Genomic DNA, 27253 nt, shown 5'->3' on the forward strand with positions numbered 1-27253 from the left:
GCTTTTTGCATGCTTATTGGCCATCTGTATATTTCTTTGGGTAAATGTCTTTCAAATTGTCTACTTTTAACTGGGTTGTCTTTTTATTGTTGAGGGGTTTAAGTTTATTTTGATTGATCACACATGTGCATGAGTGGGGGGGGGTGGTGGAGAGGGAGAGAGACAATCCCAAGTAGGCTCTATGCTGTCAACACAGAGCCTGATGCGGGGCTTGATCTCATGAACTGTGAGATCATGACCTGTGAGATCATGACCTGAGCTGAGACACAGTCGGACTCTTTAAACGATTGAGCCACTCCAGTGCCCCTTTACTGCTGTTTTAAGAGTTCTTTATATATTCAGGATACAAGTTCCTTATCAGATATATAATTTACAAGTATTTTCTCACACCCTATGTGTTTGGGTTGTCTTCTCACCTTCTTGATAGTGTCCTTAAAAGTATAAAGGCTTTTCATTTTGATGAAATCCAATTTATCACTTTTTTTCTTTTGTTACTGTATTTCTGGTGTCATATTCAAGATCCCTATCCCAAGATCACAAATACTTACTCCCATATTTGTTCCAAGAGTTTTATAGTTTTAGCTCTTAAATTTTGACCTTTGATCCATTTTGAATTTTTATATATGGCATGAAGTAGGGATCCAAATTCATTATTTTGTATAAGGATATCCAGTTGACCCAGAATTATTTGTTGAAGAGACTATTCTTGCTCTTTTTGAAAAGTCCTGGCATCCTGGTTGAAAATTAATTAACCACATAAGTGAGGTTTTATATCTGGACTCGGAAATGTATTCCATTCATCTGTATGTCTATCCTTATGCAGAACCACACCGTCTTGATTATTGAACTTTGTAGTAAATTGTGAAATTGGGAAGTTTAACTCTTGTACATTGGCTCTTTATTCTCAAAATTGTTTTAGCTATTTCTGGGGTCCTTTGCACTTCTATACAAATTTGAGGATCCTGGGGCACTGGCGTGGCTGGTTAAGCGTCCAACTCTTGATTTTGGCTCATGTCACAATCTCACTGTTTGTGGGTTCAAGTCCTGCATCAGATCTGTGCTGACAGCACACAGTCTGCTTGGGATTCTCTCTGCCCCTCCCCTGCTCACACTCTAAATTTCCTCTCTCCCTCTCTCAAGATAAATAAATAAACATTAAAAATAAAAAGAAATGCTTTGAATTTGAGGACTGGTTTGTCAATTCCTAGGTGCAGGGGTAAGGGTAGGGAGGGGAAGCTTGCTGGGATTTTGGTGGAGACTGTGTCCAATCTGCAGATAATTTTGGGTAGTGCTGCAATCTTAACAATATTCAACTTTATCCATGAATATGGAATGACTTTCATGTCTAGATTTTTAGTTTCTTTCAAAAACTGTTTGGTAGTTTTTAATGTACAACTCTCATGTTTCTTCTTTGTTTCTAAGTACTGTATTCTTTTGGATGCTCCTGTAAATTCATTTCATTTTCTTAACTGTTTTTTTTTTCATTTTTGGATGTTCATTTTTGGTGTAGAAGAATACAGTTAATTTTTGTATATTGATATCGTATACTGAAACCTTACTAAATCCATTTATTAGCTCCAATAGTTTGGTTATGAATTTAAGATTTAGTATATAGATCATGTCACTTGTGGATATAGTTTTATTTCTTCCTTTCCAATATGGATACCCATTATTTCTTTTTTATTGCCTATAACACTGAATACCATCCTTGTTTTATTCCTGATCTCAGGAGGAAAAGTATTCAGTCAGTCTTTCACCATTAATATGATGTTAGCTCCAGGGTTTTCATAAATTCCCTTTATTAGACTGAGGAAGTTCTCTATTCTTATTTTGTTGACTACTTTTACCATGAGAAGGTGCTGTCTATCAAATGCTTTCTGTGCACCGATTTAGATGATCGTATGTTTTTTGTCCTTTACTCTTACTGTAGTATGTTATAGTTACTGATTTTTCCGATGTTAAACTGGGATAAGTCTTATCTGGTCATAGTGCAGAATGTTTTTATATGTTGCTGATTTGGATTGCTAGTATTTTGTTAAGGATAATATACTTCTGCTACTTAATATCTTATCAGAATTTTCCAAACTTCTTATGAATTCTCTAAATACCACTTTTAGCATATGTATTGACCATAATTTAACTATTTTCCTGTAAGATATTTAGGATACTGCCAATCATACATTTATGAAATATATTTGCAATATACATTTCTGTTCCTAAATCTCTGCCCAAGTTTTTTTTTTTTTTTTTCCTTTAAAGAGTTTTCTGTAAGTAGAGTCTCTGGGTCAATTCATGTAATCATTTAAAATTTTCATTAATAATGCCAAACTTTCTGCTAGGAATATCATCAATTTAATAAAAATGCTAATTTCACCACTTCCTCGCTAATACAAACCCTTATAAAAACTACTAGCTCAAAAAATAAATAATAGCATTTCTTATATTTATTAGGGATCTGAATTTCTTTGATAAATTATTTGTTAAAGAATTGAACCACTGAAATGAAGTGAGTGAAATGATACTTTTAAACAATCTCTTACGAGAAACATGATCACAGCAGGAGTATATACAACTATCTAGCTGACTAACATTATAGTAAAACCTCTTTAAAAAATAAATAAGATACTTTTTCATGATCAGTTCCTATAAACAGTTCATGAAACAGTTCACCCAAAGAATTTGTCCAAAATATACCAAAATTTTCTCCAGTTTTCCTGTTCCCTATTCTTTCAATTCATGTATTTTCACTTGAAACCTAATAGCCTCAACTAGCAAAAATATTTGTAACGTATTTTAAAGAAGCATCTTTTCAGATCACATAAAACAGAAATTTTCATCAAATCAATATTTTAATAACTCCCTCAAAGACAATCCATTGCTAAATTGGATACAAGCATTTCTGGGCACTTTCTTCCCCCAGAAACGCTACTAAATTGATAATGAAGAATAGCATAGTAGCATGAGATGGCTACCAGAGATGCTGCCTTTTAGGAAAAAAATCAAATACTTTGAACACTGAGACACAACAATTCTTTTTACATTAAAAAAAAAAAGTGTAAGCTCAAATAAAAAGACAAGGTATCTTTAAAACAAATAAGGTGAGACACCTGGGTGGCTCACTTGGTTAAGCATCCAACTTTTGATTTCAGCTCCGGTCCTGGTCTCATGAGTTAATGAGTTCAAGCCCCCTATCAGGCTCTGCACTGACAGTGTGGAACCTGCTTGGGATTCTCTCTCCCCAACTCTCTCTGCCCCTCCCTGCTCTCTCTTTCAAAATAAATAAATAAGAACTTTTAAAAAATAAAACAAGGAAACATCTCATTTTGGAAGACCCTTTCCACCACATTTGCTGACATTATTGAAAAACAGACACACTCTCTAAGAAGACCTAAGAATTTCTTCTGTAGGAATCCAAGTAACCAAGTCTTCTCCAAATTTGTTTCTCCAACATGTGGCAGAGTTCCTATCATGTAATAAGCTCCAATTTGTTTGTAAAATCAGTGAACCTAATAGTAACAGCCAATTAGCCATATGACAGTTCTTTGGAATTAAGTAATTGATAATGTCTTATCTTCAGGACCTTATAAAAGGCAGAGAATGAAGGGCAAATAAATCCATGTTTTTAGTTCAAAGTGTAAAGAAAACAGACTACCTACTTCTATAGTCATTCTACAACTAGTATGTCTTCCTAGAATTACCTACAAAAACATACTAGGTACTAACCTTTTCCTTATCTTGCTATATATTCACCCCTTGATCTAGTTCCAAATTCAAACATTCCAACATTTTATATGCTCCCTCAAAATCTAGTATTCCAAGAATCAAATGACTATAAGTATGTATAGAAGAAATAATTCTTAAAACCTACAAAAAGTAACTTCATCTACTTATTGAAGATTTTAATAATTCTTAAAACCTACAAAAGTAACTTCATCTACTTATTGAAGATTTTTGCTGAGAAAAAAAGATAATTACCATTAAATATCAGCATAAGATTTTACCTTTACAGTAGACTGGAAGCATGATACTTTCTGAACTTGTCTGCCAGTATCACAATCCCATACCTAAACTTATGTTAAGAAATAATTTCTAAGTAAAACATTAAAATCTAAATTAAGAGATAAGTTTTCTAATAATTAAATCACAAATGTTACACTCTTAGTTAAAAAAAAACTTTAAATAAAGTATATTTACCATCTATACTGTTACTAAAATTAATTCATATAATGAATTATCAACTCAGCATATCAAGCTTATAATCTAAAATATGTTTGAGGTAAATTTTACTACCAAACTATCAGAAAATGTCAAGGAATGAATGATCTGAATACTCAATATTTATAGGCATTAAATATTCCAAGTGTTTTCTCCAAAATAGTCCACCATGATTTAATAAACACTCAACATAAAGTATTTACACTAAAAACAACCAGTTCCATTAATTCCTACTGAAAGCTCCTTCTACATGCATGGCACGTTTACTACTATTATACTGATTAACAAAAGCCAGTAACAGTGTATTACTTGTACACATTCTTAAAATAATTAGAGGACCTTCTATGAGTGTCCAAGGTTAGTTTGACTTAAGGAGTATAACCATTTTCAAATTTTTTATCCCACTTCCTATGGTAACATATACATTCTACACCATGTCTGAGCACACGTTTACATATAGACATTCATGTATACACACACACACACACACATATACATACACACATATGTGTACGGATAGACTGTTAAGACTATTACCTGACAAAAATTAAAAATTTACCTTCAGCATTTAATTAATGAAGTTTGTTAACAGTGGAGACTCAAGCAGCCTGGAACTGGATTTTTAACAATAAAATTCATTATGTGAAGCAAATGACTCTATACCATTATTTACAAGTAAAGTTCATGCTGATACTGTCTAAGCTACTCATTCCTGTACTATAATAATTCAGTAAGTGCCTCTAAATATTATTATAGTAGCTTAGGAATGGTCTAATAAAAACAAAGTATTTTAGGGGTGCCTGGGCAGCTCAGTTGGTTAAGCCTCCAACTTCAGCTTAGGTCATGATTTACAGTCTGTGAGTTCAAGGCCCGCACTGGGCTCTGTGCTGACAGCTCAGAGCCTGGAGCCTGCTTCGGAGTCTGTGTCTCCCTCTCCCTCTGCCCCCTCCCCCACTCATGCTCTGTCTCTCTCTCTCTCTCAAAAATAAACAAACATGAAAAAAATTTTTTAAACAAAGTATTTTAAATTCTATTTTTGGAGATTATACTGATACTAAAAGCAAAAGTTTTGTGCCTAAACTAATATTTGCCTCAATAGAACAGTATTAATAAAGTTACACTGACCTAAACATACATAATAATACTGTTTATGCAATATTGTCATCACCACAGAATATAGTTTACCACATGTAAATCGTACCTGGAAGTTTTTTCACCTACTGACAATGTGTCTAGAAATCACTTGAGTGAATGAGCTTATTTATTGTGTGTCAAAAAGTTTGTCCTGGTTGTATAGAAGCCCAGGAAACATCTACTCCTTTGGACTTACTCCAAAACTTACTTCACTAATGCTTGAAACTATTTAAAACAGAACTCTCAGATAAGCACAGATGATTTAAAGCAAATCTTTGATACCTTTTTAAAAAAATAAGTAAAGATTAGTTTCCATAAGTAACTGGCCATTAAGGCTTTCTTAAATCTAATTCCTCATACAAATATTAAAGGCTGAATTTTAAGGAATGTTTAAGGAAAATCTTTTATAAAGGCAGTATTATACAATGGTTGAGAGTTCTGACTCTGCAGTCAGACTGCTTGCTTGCTGCCCTATAATGGCTGTGTGACCTAGGGGCAAGTTACTTAATTACTCTTTCTGTGCCTCTTTTCTTATCTGTAAATGAGAAAATACTTACTGTAAGAATTAAATGGGCTAATGTATGTAATAGGTAATATATGTAAAAATGTGTAATATATGTTAAACAGAACAATGCCTAGCACACATAAGCACTCTACAAAACATTACTGCTGTTATACCTTAAATTTTTACCTAAAAGTATGGAGGGAAGATAATTTACTCTTTTAAAACTGCTTTTAAACACTAAATATTAATATTAACCACTAAGGAGATGGCAATTCACTTTTCTGCCAGACTCAGATGCTCAAAGAGTTCTTACGGGTTGGGGCCATTACATTTCTTTTGCTGTACAATATGGTATAGAGGAAAATGTGAATTATTCCCCAGTCCAACTCTTCTTTGTTTCTCTAAATTGAAAAGCAAATGGAGATAAGTACTTTTAAGCCTAAATTCTCCCAATTTCTCCATTTTATATAACTTGATATAATAGTAACTCTGGAAAGAACCTTAGTCATGCGGTTTCCATCAATAATAAGCCTTTAACCTATATCCAGTCTAATACTTTCAGTTGCTTAATACTTTTAAGAAGTGTATTATGAAGGCTAAAGCAAAATCATTTTTTGCTCAAATTAATGTACAGACAAGCCCCAAAAGGCTAAAACTAATAATGTATGTACTGGTCCATTGGGTCACTATAGGTATTTTACTCTCTTCCAGATTTAAGGATACAATAACTGTTCTATCAGCAGAGGCTGTCAAGATCAGTTGAGTCTTTTCTTCACAAACTTCCAAGGAAGGAAATGTAATAATGGCTGTTATCTTCTGAGTGTGCCCATTAAGTTCCAGAAGTTTTTCTCCTGTCTGAAACACCAATAAAAATTTTAATAGGCTCATATTATATTCATAACTTAAATAATCTTAAATGACAATGTTAAGAAAAATTGCCATATACAAAATACATAATTCCATTTTTAATTACTTAGATGTTATACTTTAACCTTAAGCAATCAAATAGAATCTAAACAGGTACTGGAAGAGTAGCCATAAATAATCTTAATTATTTGCTAATAGAAAATACTAAATTCTAGCATATTTTATATGAAAATTTAAAAGAATATTTTCCTATATGGTTTTTTAAACCTGTGTAAATCAAGTATAAAAATATCAGTAAATAATCAGTAGGAAAAAATAGGGAGTCTGCATTATCCTTAAGTATTTGTTATCTAAGTCTCCACAGTTAAAATGTTGAAGGAAATAAAAGCATGACAACACAATATATACACTATATACATCCAATAATATATCAACTGTTCATAAAGTCAGCCTCCACTCCATCTCTAACACCAACAGCTATTCTTACCCATCCAATGTCTTCATCTATCAGTATCTCACTGATTTTTCCCAAGTAGTAAACATATAAAAATCCTAAGTAAATACAACAAACTGCCAATCATCCCAAGGTTGCAGTATTTCATGAATGTGGTGAACATAATGGTAAATAATTGCTTTAATCATGGGCAAAACCATTGAAAAATAAGGATCTGACAGAGTCAGACCAGATACCAATCCAAATTAACAGTGAGAAGATAAATGCTTCAAAAGGGAATAATTTGAGCATCAAAGGATCAGGAAGAGAGGTCCTGGAAAAATGTGATGAAGCTTAAATATTTGTCACAACAAAAATTAGTCTTTTATTATATTACTATTAAAGTCAAACATGAGACTATTATATTATCAATTTTGAAATAAAAATTGTATCTCTCACAAAAATCAACACTTGATTCATTTTCAGAATCAGTGCATAGTTGTTGATAAGTTTTGTTGAATAAGATTAAAACTTTTGTTTTTGTAATTTGGCATTTGTTTCTCAGGAAAAAAATCTTAATTCGAAACCTTTCTCTATTATGAAATATTGATCCCCATTTTAAACGGATTCATCTTAAGCAGCCTTTTTAAACTATCAATTAGTCGCATTATACTGCTATGCAGGTACATACCTAGATAGTGTTTATGAATGCATCCTCAACTATATAGTCAAATCTTTAAGTTTTGTTTTTTTATTTTGTTTTTTTACATTAAAGAGAGAGAGAAGGAGGGAGGGAGGGGCAGAGAGAGACGGAGAGAGAGAATCTCAAAGAGGCTCCACACTGTCAGCACAGAGCCCAACACGGGGCTCCATCTCACCAACCATGAGATCATGACCTGAGCCGAAATCAAGAGTCAAACGCTTAACTGACTGAGCCACCCAGACACCCCTACAGTCATGTCTTTATTACACAATCCACATAGAATTTTTAATACACACCTGGGCATTCCACACAACTACAATTCCATCATCACCAGCAGATGCAAACCTGGGTAGAGAAAAAAAGTGAAAAAAAAATCTCTGGTGACATTTATTTGCTAAAATAACTTACAAATATCAGAATTTATTAATGGTATTTTAACTTACTAATATTAATTCAGGTTAGGTTAAACCACTTCAACAAATACTTAAGGAATATCTTCTGGGTTTTAGGCCAGGTACAAAGATAAATAAAACTGAAGATGCAAAGATAAATAAAACCAGAGTTACAATGAATCAGCAGCTAGAACTGTAAGAATAAGGGAGGCCTATAATCTTTCAAGTCCTTCCTGGCTTGAATTATGATTAAACTCTGACTTAAGTGATAGGAAACTAAGCTGAGGAAGAGCTTCACTTGATGGGAAGTGATATTCCAAGAATGGAACAAAGGAATCACTTTCTCAGGTAAGTTCATTATTTCTATTATTTTCTCTGCAAAGATGTTTTAATTAGTTTCCTATTTAAAGCAAAGATCTCTCCTTTATTCCTCTTGGCTCTTGGTCTTTCCATGTAAATACCATGTTTTTACTTTGGAAGCTTTGAGGTTTTTTGAAGGTTTTTATTTTGTTTTTTAGTGAAAATGCTTGAAATGCAAAGAAGTAAAGGAAAGTTTGCTTGCTGGCATGAAAAAAAGAGCTGTGATGAACCCGGTTATAGCTTCTTTCTCCTCTTTACTTCCCATTCACTATATATAAAGGAACAATTATCTATACTTTGTAGAGTAGAAGTTATCCATGATAAAAACACTGTCAAGAAAAGTAATTTGTTATACAGGATTACTCACCATAGTGACTCCATTATAATAAAATCAAGAAAGCACTGTTCTCAAGCAATGTCCCAACACAACGGTTTACAGCAATCACACTGTAAGCATGTCAAGTAATTTGTTATTAATAATGTAAGTTTGTAAATGATTCTTTAATAAATCAAAATTGATCCAAAGTGGTTCCCATAATATCATTTTCATTCACTTGAATTCAAGGTTTGCTTTCTGAATACGAGAGAGAGAAGTGGTATTATAGAAAGCCAGCTAAGAACTGTGTATAACTGGCCCCTTACAGTTAACAACCATTAATAAATGATAATCCATTAGCAGCTATGGCATTTAGAAAACATGTTCTTCCTTGCAAAACTGTTAGTGTGTTTCATAAAATCTGGGTATGCCTTGAACGTCTTCATCGAAGTAAACATCGTTAGGCACAGATGTCTATTGTTGGTGAACTGACACACTACGACACAATAATCATTTTGTTCCTGAGATTATCTGTTCCAATGAATTTTACCACTATATGAGATCCATAAAATTTCACTACTTCAGTCATATAACAATTTCCTTAACATTCCAAACTGAGCTTCAAGTTCGAAATTCTCATACTTTCAAATCCCATAAGTAACTGCTGTCTTCACTGGCTCTGACAATTCCCACACTCAGCACTCATTTCAAAATCCTTCAATTACATTTCCTACTACAGGAGCTAAGAGATTATTCAGGAATTGGGAAATTGGTCAAATACATTCTTACCAAAGTCTATTAATAATTTTTTTAATATAGAACTACGTTATCTTTTTAACAGAAAGGACCTTCAAAACTTCCTAGGTAACTAGTGAGAAATCACCTGCAGAGTTATTTTTAAATCCATGCCTAACATTTATTCTTATTTCAAAACGAAATATAGAAAAGATCTGGAGACTTAAAAGAAAACAAAACAATCATTTTTAAATTAAAAATACAATTTCTTATTTAATAACATACATTTTTCTGAATCAGAATAGTAAACAATGCCTGAGTACCAAAAATAGTTGCTGGACGTCAATCTTTAATAGCTTATGTTTCTAGGCCTATTGATTTCTTTTTATTTGTATAGTGATGGTGGGGAGGCAGGACTCAAGGTCTTGAGTTTTCTTTGGTATAAAACATCAATTTCTATTGATTCTTGAAACTCTTATAATTGCTTTTCTCCTTTCTAGAAGACTGCAGGTTTAAAATACATACTTTTTCTAACCCTGATTTTTAACTTCTCATTATTGTTTTATCGTGTCTGAATCTCATGAGTTCACAATGAGAGATGATTGAACGGTTGAGAGTTTAGAAATGATAGAGCATTTCACCTCAAACTTTAATTCAATCAGTAGTGAACAAAAGTTAAATCTAAACAATGCTCAATAGTAATGCATGAAATCACAGCCAATTTTTTTATTGCTCAGAGGTCAATTACCTAGTTGGTGGATTACTCAGGCCTTTCAATTTTCTTATATATTCATTGCTGCCTTTTTCTTTTTTCTTTTTTTTGGTGCCATTTCAGTATTTATTATTACCTCCTCTAAAGAGAAAACATGAAGCTTAAAAATACACATCAATATCACTTTGCTACATATTAGTATCTCCCATAAAATAACAAAGGGTTGGGAGATCATTCACAAATTATAATTAGCCATGCTATTAGGATGGATAATTGAAAACTAGCTACACTTCATCAGTTTATCTTAAAGTAAATCAGTTTATCCTAATCAGTCAAGTACATACTTCAGCCATCTGCAAATCAAAAATGAAAATTCAACCCAAGAATTCCTAATAGTAAGATACATTATAATTGGTAAACAGAAATAATCAACTATAAAAAAGGACTAATTAAAATGCCAATAAGGTTTAAATTATTCAATAGAAGGAAGAATTATAGCTATATTGCATTAAAATTATAATAATAATTTTTAAAACATTCTAAATTAGTAGAATCCAAAGATTCACATCTGAAGATAAGGTTTTAAGAGAAATGCTTCTTTACTGATGGCACAAAATGTATTTAGTGAGATTCATGCTAGGTGACGAAAATATCAAGATCAATTACATGTGGTTCTTGTTTCAAGATCTTAAAATTCAGCGATTGTTTAGGAATGTGCTGTATTTCATCAAATCTAAGATAAATTATAAGACATTCTATTATTTTATGGATTATTAAGATAAAAATACTGCCAATTATAACTGAAAGTCACCATCAGATATATACTGTTTCCAAATTTCAGAGGTTAAAATAGGAAAAAATAGTCTTCTTAGAATCAATATAATAATTGCCATATTTATTAATGTTTATAATGTGGCACTTTCTAGTCCAACAAAACTCTGATTATCTCCAGCAGGTTTAAAGCACTAAAGAAATGTTTTTTCAATGAATGAGCAAACATTTAAGTGTTGCAAGGGCTCTGTAAAATAGATAATCATTCAGTTTATTAACGCAACCTCACTTTTTTTCTTTTATCATTGTTAATATATCTACTGTCACAACAAAAAGTAAAATTAAAAAAATTTAAAATCCAGCATCCCACTCCACACATGGAATTCCTTTTATTTTTTTCAAGTTCCTGTCCCATATTTATGTATAATCTTCAACATGAAATCACATCTTTAAAAAAACTCAGACTATACAGTTAAATGACTAAGCAAAAAACTATATGCATGAAAAGAAGTTTAACAAGGTGAAGCATGATTTAAAGAAGACCTATAAAAAAACTTTTAGAATGTCCCATCTTTTCCTCCCCTAATCATGAGAACTAAATTTACCATAAGAGTTGATGATTCACTCATTCATTCAAGAAATATTTATTAAACACTATATATTAAGCATTAAATATAATTATATTTGATATTAAATATTTGATATTGAAAATAAAGATTAAAAGGATAGTTCTTACCCTTGAAGAACTCAGTCTACATTACTAAGTAATGCTACAGGGTCCACATCATGAATCCATTGAGAATTCTCATTTATACTCAATTTAATTTATAGAAATCATTCCTTTTAAAGGAAGGTGTTTAACCTTCCCTTTGAACATCTTAGAGAAAGTGCTCTCATTCTTGCCAACTGTGAACTGAAATGTACAGCAAAGCTTCACAAAGATTTGTATAAAATATTTTCACAAGAATTCCTATGTCTATTACCTAAGTGCTTATTTAATAGTTCTTATTCATTTGAATATATTTCAATTAAGTCAAAGGTGGCTACAGATACCAATATAACCTTAGAGGATATAAGGAAAAGTACAGTCCATAAACCTGCACATAAACTTTCCTGTATTCAATATCTACATAATCATAAAGCACTTGAAAAATAAAAACAGAACATTATTATGGCAATACAGAAAATACCTATAGTTAACTAACTTCCCACATAATCCACATATGTAATACATGATGCAACTAAAGTAGTATACATTTTTTTATAATAAAATAGAGTTGAAAAATGGTACTACAATACCAAAACCAAACACAACTGAAAATATACAAAAATTTCATTTAAAATAGATTTTTACTGGGGGTGCCTGGGTGGCTCAGTCGGTTGAGTGACCAACTTCGGCTCAGGTCACGATCTCACAGTTTGTAAGTTCGAGCCCCACATTGGGCTCTATGCTAACAGCTCTGAGCCTGGAGCCTGCTTCGGATTCTCTGTCTCCCTCTCTCTCTGCCCCTCCCCACCTCATGCTCTGTCTCTGTCTCAGAAATAAACATACACACATACATACATATACATACATAAATAAAATAGATTTTTACTGGGGCTCCTGGGTGGCTCAGTCATTTAAGCGTCTGACTCTGGGTTTTGGCTCAGGTCATGATCTCACTGTTTGTGAGAGTTCGAGTCCCTCGGGCTCTGCGCTGACAGTGAATCTGCTTCAGATTCTGTTACTCCCCCTCTGCCCCTCCTCTGGTTGTGCTCTCTCTCAAAAAAAATAAACTTAAAAAAATAAAAACCGAAATAGATTTTTATTTATCTTTTTGCTAGAACTACTTGAAGAAAATAAAAGAAGTATGTAGAGACTTGTAGAGAAATAAAAGAGAACTTGAAAGCATTTTCATGACCCAGAGACACTGATGTCATTGATCCTTTCTTTAGATTTACTTGAACATGATTTTTTTTTTTTCCTTAAGAAAAATGCATACATCAGGGCACCTGGGTGGCTCAGTCGGTTAAGTGTCCAACTTTGGCTCAGCTCATGGTCTCACAGTTCGTGGGTTAGAGTCCCGTGTCAGGCTCTGTGCTGACAGCTCAAAGCCTGGAGCCTGCTCAGGATTCTGTGTCTCCCGCTCTCTCTGCCTCTCCTTCGCTTGCACTCTGCCTCTCTTTCTCCAAAATAAACATTAAAAAAAATGCATACAACTACATAACTCTAATATGTCAATGTCTGACATCCCTCTTTAGTTCACATACATTGAAGGTATTGGAAGATTCCATAGTTTTCATGGTCATTAGGAAGGTAAACCCTTTGTAAATTCTCCCCTCCACCAAATCACAAACAAGAAGCTAAACTACGCATCAAAGTTTTCAAGTACTAGAAAACCAAAACTCCCTGTGATTTCTATTAAAGGGAATCTCTAGAGGTACCTGGGTGGCTCAGTTGGTTAAACGTCTGACTTCAGCTCAGGTCATGATTTAACAATTGGCAGGCCCGAGCCCTGTGTTGGGCTCTGTGCTGATAGCTCAGAACCTGGAGCCTGCTTTAGATTCTGTCTCCCTCTCTCTCTGCCCCTCCTCCCTCATGCTGTGTCTGTCTCAAAAATAAATAAAAATGTTAAGAAAAATTTTTTTAATAAAGGGAAGCTCTATTCACCTGAGCTCAAGTTTCTGTGAAAGAATTTCTAACTACTAAAGAAACATCTTGGCCTCTGTGCCCCACCAGTTAAATTAGCGTGTGAGAATGAACTGAGCATGCTCAGTTCAAATCCTTCAGGGCTTTCTCTGAGGATATGTTTATACAGAGAGGGAACATTCTGGTTTGCTCTTGTTTTTGAGGTAAGCTTACATCTGAGTGGGAGGCCTGCAGATGTCCAGGTGTACCAATGATTTGAGTGATATGTCTACCCACCTCAGGATGAAGTATGAGAAATCCCACAGCAGTTGTATATCAAAGCCAACATCCTTTAATCCAGCTTTTTGCCAGTTATTACTTAATATGTTCAGGTCCATCTATGTGATTCCTGCATCCAATATCTAAGAAAAAGTTTTCTTGTTTTTTCATCTTTAAGTTTTATTTATTTTGAGAGAGATAGAGGAAGAAAGATGAAAGTGAGGAGGGGAGGGACATAGAGAGAAGGAGAGAGAGAATCCCAAGCAGTCTCCATGCTCAGCACAGAGCTGATGCAGGGCTAGATCACATGACTGTGAGATCATGACCTGATCTGTAATCAAAAGTCAGATGCTTAACCAACTGAACCACTCAGGTGCCCCTTTAAGAAAAAGTTTTATACTCAAACAAAAATACCTTTCAAATTGGCATTTTTATTTCCTCTATATCAAATATATATCATTTTTCAATTTTTCATTATGGATAATTTAAATGTATATAAAAGTGCAAACAGTATGACAAAAATCATCATCATCAGTTACTCATCATCAGTTACTCATCATCTCTCTTCAATTATCAACTCATGATCAATATTGTTTCATCCGTACCACACCCAATCCCCCCTCTGCAGATTATTTTGAAGCAAATCCAATTAGCTGTATTTCATCAGTAAATATTTAAGTGTGTATCTTTTAGGAATCCTTTACATCAAAGTTACCATTTAATTTCTTAATGTCACCACATACTCAGTGATCATATTTCCCGATCTCATGATTTTTTTAAATTTTATTAGAAGGAGGATCTAAATAAAGTTCATAATTGGAGTAATTGATATAGCTCTAAAGTCTTTTGTTCTATTTATTCTTCATATTTTTCTCCTTGCAGTTTGTATACTCCAACAGGAAATGTAATTTCTCATAGTCTTTTCCTTGTGTGCATGTAAGGTTAACAGCCATCGGTAAACTCTCTAAATTTATTAGAAGTTGCAAAATTACAATATTCCAATTCCACAATTTTTCCTAGCCTGAATTCTTCTATAAAAAGAAATTTCCTCCCATCAATTATTATTGATCCCAGATACAGTCTGTATAGGAAAGGCAATATAGATCTTGCAGATACCCCTTCAGGAGAAGCTGCCCAGCTCTCAGAAAGGTGATTACCAGCCTCCACCTGTTGACTTCAGGGTCCATTTCAGTTTTGAAGCCAAAGTCATACTACCTCAGTTGGCTTCCAGGTAATGGAACTTAAGCAAGGTGGTGGAAGCCAGAAGCATGTTCCTGGATGACCCTCAGCTAATGACTAAGCAAGGCAGGGTTAAAAGTTCCAGTTACTTCTATCCAACATAGAATTCCCCTAAAGGGCATTCTTTCCTCCAGAGCTCTCCATGGGGCCTATAGAGACTTTGTCAAATCTAGACCATCGTCTGAGACAGCTCCCCTTGTCCAATCCTGCTTCTTTCTCTGTCCCTTCACTGGTGTTTCTAATAAACCATTTGCATATTTAATTCCATTTTGTTATCTGCTTTGCAGGGAACTCAGGGATTAAGAGGGTCTAAATCACCTTGACTATTGATTTCTATTCTCTAAATATAAGGAAGATATTCTTAGCTTAAGAATATTTTCTTAAAGATATAGCATACTGTTAGTGAATTATCAAACTGTACTGAGTTGACTTAGTTTCTTGTAAATGTACAGCTTCACCAGCTATCCTAAGGGCACATTTTGTTCTCCAGTCTGGCATTTCATGGGTCACCTGATTCTTTTCCAGTCATGATCACCATCCTACATAACCTTGTCTGTTTCCTGGAGGAGCAAGGAATGGTCAAATGAGCAACAGAAAAAACTATTCTTAAAATGTGTTATGAACTCAGTTTAGTTTAATGTGTCAAATGCTAGAGTATTACATGCAATTTTAGCACAGTCCATTATTTGGAAGACTCTTGCTGAGGCTTAGCCTTCTTTAGTGATCTCCCAATCAATATGACCCTCACTTCATGTTCAAAAAACACTAAAGAAGAAAAGAAAAGGCAGCTGTCTGTTAGGTTATACAGGATTTATTTGGTATCTTCAAAAACCAATCTGTGAAAATTTTCCACTCACTGATTTTAGCTGAGCCACCAAGAAAACAAGAAAATCCTTCTGCAAAATTCTCAATAAAATGATATTATCTAAAGACCTGAAGCGTGAAACCAGGATTACAACAGCTGACCAAAAAACCAGAATGTAAGGTCCATAAAAATTAAATAAAAAACATAAAATATAATATGTATTTATTTTAAAACTGAAAAGTATTTCTGTAACTTGACAATGCAAAAATAATATACATCTGGAATAAAGATAATTCTAAATTATCTAAACTACAAAATTGAGAATGAAAATGCTGTGCTCTTAATTCCATTTAAATAAATACTTATACAGTTTGTATATTTCTCATATCTTTCTTACCAGTAGTGACCATTTAGTTTTTTTCTTTCAGTGAAGAATTCCGTTTTTTAAAGCAAAACACAGATTGAAAGTTCTATAGGTCTTTGACTGACAGAAAAACTTCCTAACTGGATGTAAATTTTGGCATAGTAATAACTTGAATACAAATAATTAAATGTGACTCATGTAGTAATATCTTCACTTTATTGCAAAAGCCAAAATGTAAGTTTTGCATCCGTTTTTAGACATTTAGATTCACTGTGGTGGGCAGCAAACATGGCCACAAGTTATTCTCCCTTTGTCTAGCACCACTTACAATAGGACTTAGTTGCTTCTCCCCTCAAAAGGTAGAGTTTATTTACCAACATAGTGAATTTGGCCAGCTCCTGACTTGCTTTGGCAAACAATACAGCAGCAAACACCACAAAGATGTGAGAAGAGCTTACAACAGAGCTTTCCCTTTTGTTCTTATGAGAACTCCATGATCACTACGTGCACAAGCACTTGAGCCATCTTATGAAGAGCGATCCCAGTCATCCCAGCTGAGTCCAATGTGAATCACCCAGCCCAGCCCATTTACCTGTTGACCAGAGATGCATAGGTTAGGTTTACTACCTAACCAAGATCAGCTGATCTTGGCACAGATGGAAAACACCCACCCAGCTGAACCTAGCCTAATAATTGGTGAGCTAAGTAAACAGCAGGTTGTATTAAACCACTAAGTTTGGGGTGGTATTTAAAAGAGCAATATATAACTTGATACACTTATCTATAACTTTCTACTGTTAACAGAACATTTACTACATCATTAAACAACTTATTTATACAGGAACATCACTGTGGGGAAAATGTAATCAGATACTAGCATTTTCACAATGATCATTATTCTAGGTGATGGCCTTTTCTGCAGATTCTTACTCTATGTAATAAAAGCCAAGAGGACATTTCAGAGGACAGGTAGTAACGAACATGGAATCTTAACAGTTAATCTATATAAAAATTTAAAGATCACATCCTGAAAGTACACTGTATATTTTTATTTAATTTTCTTACACAACATGATCTGAGGATTCCTTAAGACCCAAATATTAGTGATTATAGTCTAAGAAACTACAGTAAAACTTTGGTTTGTGAACATAATTCGTTCCAGGAACATGCTTGTAATCCAAAGCACTTGTATATTAAAGCAAATTTCAAGAACCATTGGCTCACTTGTGATCATGCAATGTTTGGAGTCACACACTACTCATACTGCAAGACACTACTCATTTATCAAGTTAAAATTTATTAGAAATATTTGCTCATCTTGTGGCACATTTGCAGAACAAGTTACTCACAATCCAAGGTTTTACTGTATTTGGGTTTTTTTAAAACCTGCTTAGCAACTTACTATGGTAAAACATGTAAGGAACTTTAGCTGTCCAGGGGCAGAGTGGCTCAGTGGCTCAGTAGGTTAAGCATCTGACTCTTGGCTTCGGCTCAGGTCGGAATCTCATGGTTCTCGAGTTAAAGCCCGGAATCAGGCTCTGCACTGACAGTGCGGAGCCTGCTTGGGATTCTTTCTCTGTCCTTTCCCTGCTCCTGCTCTCTTTCTCTCTCTCAAAATAAATAAGTAAACTTTAAAAAAAAAAAAAAAATTTAGCGGTCCAAACATCCCATGTTTCCAGCGATGCTTAGCTTCAAAAATCTGACTGGCTGGCTGACTAAAAAATCAGAGTGTCTCTTAGAACATATGAGCAATGAACACTACCAAAGGGCTGAAGATTCTTATATTATGGTTTACATGTTATGATTTGTCTGGGTCATATCACAACAAAACAGTGTTGGAAGGCTAGTAATATATATGAGGTCAATCTTTTCAAGCAAAAGTTGAGGAACATAGTGTTGTACAATAATGTGTCAGGATTTTGTCCCTGGTTTCTAGAAGGCAGCTGGGCTCCTCAGAACTCACCTGTGTTTATGCTAATGAGATGATTTAGGGTGGGCTCCCTACACAATTAAGGATAGGGGCTGGCCATGTGGGAAATATGAACCATGTAATTAAAGGTTTGGTGCTGTGAGCCCTGGGATATCAGCCTGACCCTCCAACCTGAGGCTGAAGTATGGGCAAAGGGCAGGGAGAGAAGGGCTGGAAATTGAGTTCAGTCAGGTGACAAATGACTCAATCATTCCTATGTAATGAACCCCAAGAAAACTAAGGATAATAAAAACTCTGGATACTCAGAACTTAAGTGAGCTTCCTTGTTGGTAATACATACTGATGTGCTGAAAGGGTGACATGTCCTGAGGACAGAGAAGCTTTGGATCTGAGATCTTTCTAGACCTATGCATCCATGTATTCAGCTGGTCCTGACTGGCATTCTTTATCATAAAACTGCAATTTTAAGAACAGCGCTTTCCTGAGTTCTGTTAGTCTTTCTAGTAAGTATCGCACCTGAGCCGGTAGTGGAAATTTGTAGCCAGTTGGTCAGAAGTGTGAGTGGCCTGGGACCCCTAGAGATTACAACTGGCGACTGATGTGCAGAGAGTGCTGTGCAGGACTGTGTCCCTAGCCTGTAAAATTTAATCTAACTCCAGGTAGTGTCATACTTGAACTGCACATGGGAAAAGCAATACCAAAGACATTAAAGGAAAAAAAAAAAGAGAGAAGACAAGGCTAATAGACATGAGAAGTGATGGTCAGAATTAGGAATAATCACAACAGCAGTCACCCATGGAGTCAAAAATGGAAAAAAAAAAAAGTATCAAAGGTAAAAGAGAAGATTAGAGATGATAGCAGAAAAATTGATAGGAACAACAGACGGGGGTTAGGGAGTTAGGATGGCATGAAACATGCACACTTAATATTATCTGTGGGGTCATATTCATTCATTTAACAACTATTAATCACCTGCTATATGTAAGGCACTGTCTCAGGTACTAAGGATACTGTGGTGAATAAGAAAAACATGCCTCCGATGAAGTTTAGATTCTAGTGAAGACAAATATTAAGTAGTTACACAACTACTTAGTTACCTCTAAGTTACTAATTAGTTACCTCTAATTGTTATTGTGCTACATATTACAAAGGATAACCTTTAGTTGACTAAGGGCTTAATAAACAGATACATACATCAGAAATGAGCTAAATCTATAATCCTAAGACCTACATACTTCATCTCTATTTGCAGTTAAACACAGTATTATCTCAGTTGACAAGAAAGTAAATAATGAACATTTTAAAAGGATTTCCTCATTAACATAAGATTCAGATTAAATATTTACTTTCTACTAAAAATAGCACATTCCTGGTAGGTACTTGATAGTTAAACATTTCCCATATTTGTTTCTCAAATTTAGGTTCACCTTAACAAAACTCGTGTAAAATTTGTTTACAAGCAAATTTTAAAGTCATACACTTCTTCTAAACTAACAAAAAATTTTCCTGAGCCATAAAAAACAAAAGAAACTTCAAATAAAAATAACCATCAAATCACCAAATATGACATGATGACTTCCGGGCAAAAAATGACTTCAGACGCATATTTCATTAAGATGCAGATGTCAATTTCGAGTAAATAGTTGAAATTTTTAGATAAGATGATCAGATTTGAAATTTTTAGAAAAGATGTATTAATTATGAAGCTGTTTTCAAATATACAATTCCCTAAAAGCTCTTTCCAAACAGTAGGCAACTGGACAACCAGAGCTTCTTACCTGTATTCATCTAACTGTACCAGAAACCGTACAATATCATGATGAGCTTTCAGTACAAGCAGTTCAGTGTAGGGATTCTGGGTTTGTTCTTCACCTATTGTCTGTAAGGGAGATTTCTTGTATTGGATAAAAAGAAAACAAAAACAAGAGAGAAAGAGAAATTAAATTATTTATGATAAATAACCATAGTGAAATAAAATACCCTGCTTCATGGTGTACATCTAAGAATATAAGACTTAAAAAGCTATGATATCATGTTCTAATACTATATACGATTTCCCCTAATATCAACTGCCAATTTAACATAAAATATTTCTCTTAACCACAAATTCACATCATGAATTTTTTCTTCTTTGTTAGAAGTGACCTAAATATAATCCTTAAACTCAGATCATCATTCTTCAAATTGTTATCTAAAAACAATCTAAAAGGGAAGAAAAAAATCTCACTCTTGCATTCATTTTAGTATTTTCAAGTCACAATACATTTACAAAAAGGGTGAATTTTATGTTAAGGAGATTGTATCTCAATAAACCTGACCTAAAAAAAATCAATGGGCCAATCTAACTCTATTTTAGAATGAGTGTTTCTCAATTAAAACTTGACAACAAAACTGCAGATCAAAAGGGTAAAATAGAGACTACAACAGTGCCTAGCCCGTTATAGGTACTCAATATATGATTGTTGAATGAATAAAAGAAAGGATGAAATCCTTTGGAGTTGATAAATTCAATAAATTCCATTTTGGACAGTAAGTCTGATAAAGATAATTGCTAACAGAGAATTAGGTCACAGCCCATAAGCCAGACACTGTGCAAATCATATACGGCATATAATTCACTCAACAATTCTGTAAGGTAGGTCTTATTAACCTCATTTCTGTAGTCAAACCCAATACTATTTCATGATAAAACCTTTGTTCTTAACCTCTGAACTGCAATTTCTCAAACTTGCCACTACTGAGATTTTGGGCCAAATAATTTTTTGTGGTTGAGGACTATTCTGTGCAATGTAGAATATTCAGCAGTATCTGTAGTTTCTACACACTAGATGCTAATAGAAATCTAACCTTCCTCATCCTGAAAATCAAAAATGTCTCCAGACATAGCTAAATGTCCCCTAAGGGCAAAACATCCCACCAGAGAAATACTGTGAAACTAGAAGTCTGGATACAAAGTTCTCGCATAAATTAAGGAAAATCATTGACTCCAACAATGCGCAAATTCACAACAGTTATACAAAACGTGGAACTAGCATGCCTAAGTGTTTTCCCCAAAAAAATCATCCCCAAAGCAGTGGGTGCTTTCTATATATCCCATCTCACTTCTGGCAGTGGTTCTGACTAGAAAAACAAAACTGAGAAATCTGAAAACTGTATACCACTTGCCCTAAATGAAAATTTATCAGGAAAGGCAGAATCACTTAATCTAATTATATGATTCATCAAATAAATAGGTTAATTTTGAATTATCATGTCACATAAATGATAATTTTCTACAACTTTTCCATAATCCTTAGGATTTCAGCCTATCTGAAATGAGTCTAATTTGAAATAAATGCTTTTAATAGACAGTAAACCTCAACTGCAAAAATATGAGGAAGTTAAAAGTGAGAAGTAAGGTTGCTGACTCACAACTACCCAAATTTTTCATTTTTAACAATCTAAACAACTACTTCCTATGAGAAATAACGGGAATTCAACACAAATTCTAATTCTCGGGTGGCATACAAAACCTTTCAAGGTTCCAAAATTATTGTATTCAGTCTTTCAAATATAAATTTCATTATAGTCAACTCAATTATTCAGGCCCATGAAGAAAGCCAGACTATGGAACCAAAAAACAGCAGTTAATTACAAAATCACTTTTTTGACTTTGAAGCATATTAATTTTTTAAAATACTTCTATCCTTTTTTGTTCTTGGGTAAATAATCAAATATTCTATTTCCTGAGCAAGCATCAGTTGGTGGGAAATGACACCAACTCTAATAAACCTTAACTAGAAAGTTGCAGTCACCACTTGTTTCTCGTAAGCCAGATACTTCTATAATTGAAATGAAGCTAGTTTAAGCACGGAGAAGGCTAGCTGAATGTCCTTGAGCCTGCTGTTGAACCACATCAGCTTCAGTTACCTCCTTTTGAAACAGGGATATTTAATTCTCAGGATCTTAGGGGGATCAACAGTTCAGACTAACCACAGGAAGGGCGTCCCCGCACGCCCGCACGCCAACCCCGCCCTTGCCGGCCTCCGAACCCGCAGGCCCCGCCTCCGCCCGGGTCTCCCGCGTCTGGATGAGGCACTGGACTCTGACAAAAGCCACTGGTCAGGCACGCTCGGCCTCTGTGGCGGCAGGCAGAGTCGCCAGGGGGGTTTACCTCGGCCAGTCCCTGAGGTTCTCGGCCTCCCCCGATCAGCCATCGCAACATCCGGGCAGCGGCAGCTTCTCGCTGGGCCCAGGACCCAGTCAGCCTGAACTCTGCGCGGGGCTCAGCCTTCTATCTCCTGGGCAGCAGCGCAATGGAGACACTAATACTTGCCGCCCCAGATTTGCCCTAGGAACGAAGAAGTACAAGGCGAAGCCCAAAGAAGAGGGAATATTTGTGTCCCCAAAGCGCTGCCTTACTCAGACACAGAGGGTTGGTTTGGGGCAGCCAAAAGCTAGAATGGCGGAGGGGATTCAGAGGCACGCGTAGCACCCAGTGAGCACGCGCGGAGGCCTCTCCAGGTTAGCGCTCGGAGTTTAGGTAGCTTCAGCGGCCCCTGGTGGACATACGTAACACAGCACTTGGAGCCCGGAGAGCAACCAGTACCAACAGCCTCCTCCTTCTTGGTTGGCTTTTGACCTTCACGTGGCTGGGGGGCTAGAAAACTAACCTCTCCAACACCCTGGTTTCCTAAAGAACTGGCAAGAGAAGGTGTACTTCAGTAGATTCTGCATCTGGACATATCCAGTGGCACGTGTGTACACCAGAATAAATCTGACCAACATTTATTGTGTGCTGTAGTAGAGGTGCTAAGGCTTTACATAAATTCTCATGGTAACGCTATAATGCCTATTTCATTACAAAAAAAAAAAAAAAAAAAAGCCTGAAGCTCTGAAAAATCAGTAGTTTATCTAAGTGACTACACTGAAAATGGAATACAATCTCCATGCTGCTCCAAAACTACTGCTCTTGACTTTCTAACCCAGAATCTCCCTAAATAATAGAAGGCACTTTAAATCGTCTGTTGTGACTACTAGATTTTCTTAGGCATTCAAAGGGTTGTGGTCCTCTACTCTGGCTGCCTATGAAAATTATGAGGTAGCTTTTGAAAAACACACATTTCCAGCTTCCACCTCAGACTTAACTAAAACAATCTCCATGGTTAGAACATAGGAATTAGGGCTTGGGGAAAGTTCTTCAGGTGATGAGTAGCAAGGTTTGAGGATCACTGGTCTAGGGACTACTAATACTTATGTCTGTAAAAGTTCGTGCATATATTTGCATATGTGATTATTAGGTTCAAATGAGGGTCCTAGCAGTAAATTCTTATGGAGAACCTACCACAATTGTCCCAACCACTGCATTAATTCAAAAACATGTACTGGGTACAGATGCACCAAGATCCCAAAAGCAGTAAAATTGCTGCTCTCTGGGATCAAAGCAGAATGTACTGGACACCACTAATAGAGGGCCATACCCTCTACATGAAGGTATGTTGGCTACAGGCAGCTGATCAATGTAACTACCAGTCCCTGGAGAACTGGAATCTTCTGTGATTCATCTTTGTATTCATTGTGAATGCACTTGACAAAGGAACACTCAAAAAGGTCAGGAAAAGGTTGCCTTCAGTGTGCTAGCCCAAAATTGTAGTCTGTATGCAAATAAAGATAGACTGAATAGAGACTGACTAGCCCCTAGTAAAGGGGGACTCATCTTAAGTGAAACAAAACCCAGAAACACCAGGATTTGGGTCCTGGAAGGTCAATCTTCAAATCAGGCAACATGGTTGCCCACGTAGACTAAATTTTATCCTTCTGAGTTTCCATATTCTTGGTGGGGGAGGGGTTCCCACTGCCTCATTAGTCTGATCTAAGAACACTTTTCTGGTCTCTAAAGCACTGGTCCATGGATGAAGGTTTTCTCCCTCGGTTCCTTTTAGGGCAGCTGAGAAAGAAATTTATAAAAGATTCTATGAGAGTGACCTCGGAGAAACTGGAGGAGTAGGAAGCACCAGGAATCCCCTCTCTACCTAGACAACAAATGTACTGGCAGACTTAATATAAACTATTTTGAAGCTCTAAATTCTATTTAAAAGTTTGCAGCTTTCAGGGGAAATCTTGGCTAGCACAGAACCTGGCCATCATTGTTTCAATCCCTATTGACTACAGCTGCTTACAGGGCATTTAAAGGAATAACACATCTTTAGGTTTCTTCCCTGCCCTTTTCCTTATTTTGGGCCTTATATTAATTTAAAGATTAAGTCACTCAAAAGCAACCACATACATAGAGAAATTTAGAAACCCACATGTGCACAGGGAAAGACACTGGCTTAAAAAAAGACAGGAGGAGACCTTGAGCTTTCAACTCAAGCTAATCCCCAACACAGAGACACTTTTCAACATTCAAAAAACAAAAACAAAAACAATCAAAAAACATCAAATTCTGGGGAAGGAGGGAAATCTGATTTCCAAAGTTGACACATTAAAAGATTCAAATGTCCAGTGTTTTCAAAAAACAAAAAACCAAAGGCATACAAAGAATCAAAAAGTATGGCCCATTCAAAGAAGCAAAATTAATCGACAGAACTGACCCTGAAAAGCCTAGACACTGAGATTACTAGACAAAGACTTTTTTAGAACTGTCTTTTTATTTTTATGTTTATTTATTTATTTTGAGAAAGAGACTGAGAGAAGAGAGTGGAGAAGTGGCAGAGAGAAAGAGGAAGAGAGAGAATCCCAAGCAGGCTCCATACTATCAGCACAGAACCTGATGTAGGACTCAATCTCACAAACTGTGAGGTCATGACCTGAATTGAAAATAAGAGTTGGATGCTTAAGTGACTGAGCCACCCAGGAGCTCCTAAAATTGTCTTTTTAAAGACGCTCAAAGGGGGCGCCTGAGTGGCTCAATCGGTTAAGCGTCCGACTTCAGCTCAGGTTACCATCTCGCAGTCTGTGAGTTCGAGCCCCGCGTCGAGCTCTGGGCTGATGGCTCAGAGCCTGGAGCCTGCTTCCGATTTTGTGTCTCCCTCTCTCTCTGCCCCTCCCCCGTTCATGCTCTGTCTCTGTCTCAAAAATAAATAAACGTTAAAAAAAAAATTTAAAAAGAAAAAAAAATAAAGACACTCAAAGAAGTACAGGAAGACAGGGACAAAAAACAATGCATAAACAAGATTAGAATATCAATAAAGAGAAATACATTATAAAAAGGAGCCAAAAGGGGCACCTGGGAGGGTTCATTCCATTTCTCCAATCTCTCATGTCACAGACTCCAAGATATCCCATAACAATGGTGGCAGCAACAGTGACTACCAAGAGGAGATCACAGGAGCCAAAATCCTGAAGGAAAAGAAACTTCTTCATTTGATGAAGTTAAGGCAGCAAGATGGTGGGTCCAAAGCTTTTTATTGCTCTTTTCCCCTCTGTCTGTTCACCAGTGAGTAAAAGAGGTGGAACAATGATGGAAGTAGGTGGTTTCTGACCAGAGATCCAAAGAACCTGAAAGTACTAGAGAGATAGCAGAAAGGGAAAACTCCATAAAATATTGAATTAAACTCCAGGGTTCACTTCTCTCAGCTGAATATGCATCGATCTTATTCTAATTAGCATACGAAAGACACTGAGAACTAAGCTAACAATTTCACTCAATCCAAGACTAATTACTAGGTGGTACACACATAGGACAAATTCAACTAACACTGCAAAAGCTTAAACTGAGCCAATATTGGAATCACAGTCACAGGTTGGAACTTGTGTCTAAATCTAGCCAGGTAAACTACTAAAAAAAAATCCTAACATTCTCTTTAGGAGTTAAATAAAACCATTTTTTACTGTCATATTTCAAAGGCCCAGAAATACAATCCAAAATTACTTGGCATATGAAGAAATACAAAAATCTCAACTCACATGGGAAAACACAATCAACAGATGTCAATGACACAATGACACAGATGCTGAAATTATCTGACAAAGACTTTAAAGAGCTACTACAAAACTTTAAATGGCAATTGTGAACATTCTTGAAACAAATGTTAAAATTCGAAACATCAACAAAGAAATACAATATATAAAATAGAAGAACCAAAGAGAAATTAAGGATTGAAAATACAATGATCAAAATCAAAAACTCACTGTATAGACTCAATAGCAGAATACAGATGTTAGAGTAAAGAATCATGAACAGAGAAAACCAATGAAACTAAAATCTGTTTTTTTTTAAGATCAGTAAAATTGATAAACCTCAAGCAAGACTGACAAGAAAGGAGAAAGAAAGGAACTAATTAGCATTAAAGGGAATGAAAAAGAGGATATTACTACAGACCCTACTGACATAAAAAGGTAATAAGAGAATATTATAAATAGCTCTATACACAGATTTCACAACTTAAAAGAAATGAACCAATTTCTCAAATAACAAAAACTACTAAAACTCATTCAAGCTCAAAGAGATAACTTAAGTAGTTCTATAACCATTAACAAAATTGAATTCATAGTTTAAAATGTTCTGAAAAAGAAACTTCAAGGCCCAGATGGCAAATATTAATGAAAATCTCAGGAGTATTTCTTATAGAAAGACAAGCTGCTTCTAAAACTTTACAAGGAAGAAAAGGGAACTGGAACACACTGTGAGACATTTTGTTATGAATGGAGGATCCTCAAAATTGTACAATTTAAAATCTTATGGTAATTGATCTCAAAGAACTTACACTAGATTTTTAGGTTACTCTTGAGGAGATTCTTGTATTTTAAGAAGAAACAGCCGAAGAGTAACAAATGCTCACACAAATTAGTATTGAGTAAGTTTAAGGAGTAAGTTCTAAGAAAATCTGGTTAAAAAATAATCATCAGAGTTCTGGAGATTGATGACACAACAATGTGAATGTACTTAACACTAGTGAACTCTG

At 35.2% G+C, this 27253-nt stretch overlaps 1 protein-coding gene across 6 annotated transcripts in view; it reads right to left on the bottom strand.

Annotated features, from left to right (window-relative positions):
• Positions 1–27253, bottom strand: part of WDR41 (WD repeat domain 41) — a 193263-nt gene that overhangs the window by 28084 nt on the left and 137926 nt on the right. For 5 of the 6 annotated variants that reach the window (XM_019835843.3, XM_019835839.3, XM_019835844.3 and 2 more), the window contains 4 exons: positions 20147–20262; positions 8154–8202; positions 6578–6709; positions 4002–4064 (listed from right to left, as the gene is read on the bottom strand). In XM_019835843.3, coding sequence (XP_019691402.1) covers positions 4002–4064; positions 6578–6709; positions 8154–8202; positions 20147–20262 — 360 coding nt within the window. Of the gene's footprint in view, positions 1–4001; positions 4065–6577; positions 6710–8153; positions 8203–20146; positions 20263–22521; positions 22857–27253 lie in introns of those variants that run through there. The other variant, XM_019835848.3, reaches the window with a different exon arrangement.

The sequence above is a fragment of the Felis catus genome, chromosome A1 (assembly GCF_018350175.1).
Source record: "Felis catus isolate Fca126 chromosome A1, F.catus_Fca126_mat1.0, whole genome shotgun sequence".
In the NCBI taxonomy this organism is placed as follows: Eukaryota; Metazoa; Chordata; class Mammalia; order Carnivora; family Felidae; genus Felis; species Felis catus.